At 44.8% G+C, this 4,768-nt stretch overlaps 1 protein-coding gene across 3 annotated transcripts; it reads left to right on the top strand.

Moving 5' to 3' along the window:
- The first annotated feature begins 694 nt into the window (after positions 1-694).
- On the top strand, positions 695-4,020 carry LOC115537778 (proline-rich receptor-like protein kinase PERK9). Of its 3 annotated transcripts, none has more exons than XM_030349808.1 (8): positions 695-1,027; positions 1,338-1,416; positions 1,582-1,616; positions 2,099-2,154; positions 2,386-2,662; positions 2,931-2,986; positions 3,213-3,438; positions 3,602-4,020. In XM_030349808.1, the coding sequence occupies exons 1-8, from the start codon at positions 736-738 to the stop codon at positions 3,625-3,627; spliced, it is 1,047 nt and encodes a 348-aa protein (XP_030205668.1). In that variant the 5' UTR covers positions 695-735; the 3' UTR covers positions 3,628-4,020. The 3 variants fall into 3 exon arrangements, with proteins under 3 accessions (XP_030205668.1, XP_030205669.1, XP_030205670.1); XM_030349809.1 differs by having other exon boundaries at positions 3,213-3,333; positions 3,602-4,019; XM_030349810.1 differs by lacking the exons at positions 2,931-2,986; positions 3,213-3,438 and having other exon boundaries at positions 3,602-4,014.
- The last annotated feature ends 748 nt before the right edge of the window (positions 4,021-4,768 follow it).

The raw sequence follows: 4,768 nt of genomic DNA, 5'->3' as shown, positions 1-4,768 counted from the left end.
GGGTGAACCTCCAGGACCAGGGCAGGTACCTGTGTTACGCCGGCACTGCAGAAAACGACCAGAAGACCTTTGTCATCCTGACAGTGAGAGGTGAGCTCAAGTGCTGTTTGTATAGGATGTCGTTAAATAAATAAACGTATTGAGCAAATGTTAGCTCTTTTACTTTCGTGTTTAATGCGGTACCATGTTGTTGCAGCTCCTGTTGCTAGAGTGGACATGGTACTAGTGAACAACATTGTCACTTGTAAGTCTGGAGCAATCTACCCAAGACCACAGCTCACCTGGTCCGTCCATCCTCGCCCGGCTACTGTCCTCCAGAACACAACCGAGGTCCATGAAGATGACCAGGGACTCTATGACATCAGCGGCTCCTTAAGGACTGTTTACAGTGACACAGAATCGACCTACAGCTGCTCAGTCCAAAATGAACACAGTGCAAGGAAATTCACAATTAGGCAACACAGTAAGTCTTTAAATCCAGAAGGGCAGCAGTCAGAAGTAAAAATAGATTTTCAATGGTGGCAACTTAATGGGCTTGTCACGCTTGCGAATGACTGACATAAAAGATTAATGCCAGAAAAAATGCCAGAAAAGTTAGACCATTGACATAATTGGTCGGGGAATAGCATTCTCTGTTGGTCAAATAAGGAAAAATGGTGTTCAATTCCTCGGCAGATTTCATAACAATATCATCTGACTGTCCGTCCACTTGTCTGTCTATCTTCATCAGCTCCAATGCAAAGTGCTCCCAGGAGTGAGGTGTTACTCCCTTGTAACGCCTCGGGGCTCGATGACATCACCTGGACCTTCAACCACAACCAGACCATCCTCAGAAGACAAGCAGGACAAGAGAAGGTGGTGGAAACAGAATGGCAGCAGCATGTAAGAAACCTGTCTGAATCAGGCAGCCTCCTGCTGTTTGTGACCTCATCAGCCCAGAGTGAAGGGACGTACAGGTGTACTCTCAGGTACGCAGACGAAGAAGACGTAACCCACATTGAACTGAAGATACTGGACCCTATTGGAGGTAGGCTCTTGTTGAAAATACAAAATAAATCACTGTGATGCTAAAACATCTGTGGTGTAAAAGTGAAATCGGGCTTACAATAATTTCATGTCAATGTCTTTTTGTTTTTACATTTTTCACACGTTAACTGATAAGTCACTTTAGACATTGTGTTGAAAACATTGTTGACGATGTAATGTTTAACCTGGAGCTACTTGAATGTATAATGCACCCCTGGTTGTTTTTATTATTATACTACTATTAATATGATAATAATAATAAATATTATTATTATTATGGAAGAAATAATCGACATCCCTTTCTGTTTCAGAGGGATCCAATAGAACACATTGGATCACATTAGGAGTCATCCTTGCAGTTATCCTTTCAGCTATCATCGTCATCATCTGGTAAGTAGTAATGTTTTATTCAGTGAAACATTATCAAAGCGATTTTTTTTTTCCAAGAAAGTTGTAGAGGTTATTTCTGGGTCATTCATTTGTGATGTGGGACTGTGTGGTTTTACAAATATGATTGTGATGAAGCCATTACTAACAGAACTACATTTTCTTTAGGAGAATAATATTTAAACCAAAGAAAACAACAATAGGTAAGCAACTAAAGCCCTCAATCCGGTACTTCGACCATCATATAACACCCGTCTGCATCTCCTGAAGTGTATCAATGCTTCCCCAGAGACCATCTGGTCAGATTGAACCCAGGTCCTTTTTTGTGAGGGAGCATGGCTGGACAATATTGAGGAAGGTATCTGTGTTAAGGGTTAAACCTCCTGACTTCATCACCGTACCCTCAGACATAGCAGGTTTTGACTTGTCATATGTTTCTATTTATTTAGTCATTTAGAAGAGTTAAAGTAGGGCCTCATTTGGATCCGGCCAGCAAATTATTAGCAGACTGTAAACAATCAAAATACATTTTCCTCGAAAAAGCTGTTTCTGAGCAGGATGAGAGCTGTCAATTTAGTCCAATATGAAACAGTTTTATCCACCAAGCAACTATATGTTTTTGCCTGTAATAGTCTTGACTTTATCTTCTCTATTACTGTCTTGGATCTTCTACCGATGTCCCCAGCTGCTGGAAATGGGACATCTGCTCTCCCATCCTCACCTCTCCTCTCTACAGAGATTGTACGTTCAGCCAATTATTTGTGGTCTCTTTGCTAATTGTTAATACACTAATACGTTGTCATTAGTATTGTTATTATTGTTGAATCTTAGTTACTCCTTGTTACTAATTCAATATTTGTCTTAGTCAAATTATATAAATTGTATTTGCCCAGCCACCTTATATGCAGTCGAATGCCAAAGGACTTAATGCAGTGGTGTAACAATATTGTTGAACTGTATGTTTGAATACAGCCTGCAGGTCAAGCAACATCCAGCACCACATTCAGCCTTCTAGCTCCCTCTAATGAAACACAACCTGAAGGTCTAGAGACATCCAGCCCTCCATCTCCCTCCAGTGAAACACAACCTGAAGGTCTAGAGACATCCAGCCCTCCATCTCCCTCCAGTGAAACACAACCTGAAGGTCTAGAGACATCCATCCCTCCATCTCCCTCCAGTGAAACACAACCTGAAGGTCTAGAGACATCCAGCCCTCCAGCTCCCTCTAGTGAAACACAGCCCGCAGCAGGTGAGTTGTGTTAATTGTATGTTACAGCTGCAGTCAGGTAATTAATACCAATATATCCCAATGTTTCCAATCCCAATGGAATGGTCAGGGTCTTGAATTTTCCATTGGTCAATTTATGATTATTTTTGTCATGGTCCAGAATGAACGCTGTTTCAATTTGGTCCCAAAGGAAACCGTTTTATCCACCAAGCAGCTACATGTTTTTGCTTGTAATTGTCTAACTTTATCTTCTCTATAACTGTCTTGGATCTTCTACCGATGTCCCCAGCTGATGGAGAAGGGACATCTGGTCTCCCATCCTCACCTCTCCTCTCTACAGAGTTTGTACGTTCAGCCAATTATTGGTGGTCTCTTTGCTAATTGTTAATACACTAATACGTTGTCATTATTATTGTTGAATCTTACAATTACACCTTGTAAATAATTATATGTAGCTCTTAGGCAAATTATATAAAGTTTGTTTGGACAGTGCTACCTTATATGCAGTAGCATTACAAAGGACTTAATGCAGTGGTGTAACAATATTGTTGAACTGTATGTTTGAATACAGCCTGCAGGTCAAGCAACATCCAGCACCACATCCAGCCCTCCAGCTCCCTCCAGTGAAAGACAACCTGAAGGTCTACCAACATCCAGCCCTCCAGCACCCTCTAGCGAAACACAGCCTGAAGGTCAAGCAACATCCAGCCCTCCAGCTCCCTCTAGTGAAACACAACCTGAAGGTCTAGCAACATCCAGCCCTCCAGCTCCCTCTAGTGAAACACAGCCTGCAGCAGGTGAGTTGTGTTAATTGTATGTTACAGCTGCAGTTAGGTAATTAATACCAATATATCCCAATGTTTCCATTGGTAAATTTAGGAAAAAAATGTGTCATGGTCCAGTCTCTCTGCAGATTATATAACAATATCTTGTCTGTCTCTTTCTGTCTATCTCCATCAGGTGCTACTGCGGTGCTTAGGAGTTGACTGGGAGTGGTAGGGGCTGATTCTGACCTCTGAGTCCTCTGCTGGGATTAGAGTCTGCTGCTATGTTGCCCGGTGTCTTCATCTGAGGTGGACTGGGAGGATATATTCATTCTGCACCAGAGAAGGCTTTGAAAAGGTCAGACGGACAATGTGATGGATGAGAACCACCGAGCAACCTCATCACCACAACAGCAACAACAACAAAATGGACGTCCTTGGTGACGCACCAAAGAGCACACGTCCAATAGCTCAGACACATGGATCTGGAATAATGGGAATGACCAAGTTTTATGGTCATTTTTTCGGTGGTCTGAGGATCTCGTCACTGCTTTTTGCAGATGATGTGGTCCTCATTGGATCATCGGCCTGTGACCTTCAGCACTCACTGGATCGGCTGGCGGCCGAGTGTGAAGCGGCTGGGATGAGGATCAGCACCGCTAAATCTGAGGCCATGACTCTTAGCAGGAAACCGGTGGATTGCTTACTCCGGGTAGGAAATGAGTCCTTAGCCCAAGTGAAGGAGTTCAAGTACCTCGGAGTCTTGTTCGCGAGTGAGGGTACTATGGAGCGTGAGATTGGCCGGAGAATCGGAGCAGCGGGGGCGGTATTGCGTACGCTTTACCGCACCGTTGTAACGAAAAGAGAGCTGAGCCGCAAGGCAAAGCTCTCGATCTACCGGTCGATCTTCGTTCCTATCCTCACCTATGGTCATGAGGGCTGGGTGATGACCGAAAGGACGAGATCGCGGGTACAAGCGGCCGAGATGAGTTTTCTCAGAAGGGTGGCTGGCGTCTCGGGATAGGGTGAGAAGTTCAGCCATCCGTGAGGAACTCGGATTAGAGCCGCTGCTCCTTTACTTAGAAAGGAGTCAGCTGAGGTGGTTCGGGCATCTGGTAAGGATGCCCACTGGGCGCCTTCCTTGGGAGGTGTTTCAGGCACGTCCAGTGGGGAGGAGGCCTCGGGGAAGACCCAGGACTAGGTGGAGAGATTATATCTCAACACTGGCCTGGGAACGCCTCGGGATCCCCCCGTCAGAGTTGGTCAATGTGGCCCGGGAAAGGGAAGTCTGGGGCCCCCTGCTTGAGCTGCTCCCCCCGCGACCCGACCCCGGATAAGCGGACGAAAATGAGATGAGAGAGAT

This window comes from Gadus morhua, chromosome 23, assembly GCF_902167405.1.
Source record: "Gadus morhua chromosome 23, gadMor3.0, whole genome shotgun sequence".
Classification (NCBI taxonomy): domain Eukaryota; kingdom Metazoa; phylum Chordata; class Actinopteri; order Gadiformes; family Gadidae; genus Gadus; species Gadus morhua.
The sequence above is the reverse complement of the archived record's forward strand: the minus strand, read 5'-3'. Positions and strand labels throughout refer to the sequence as shown.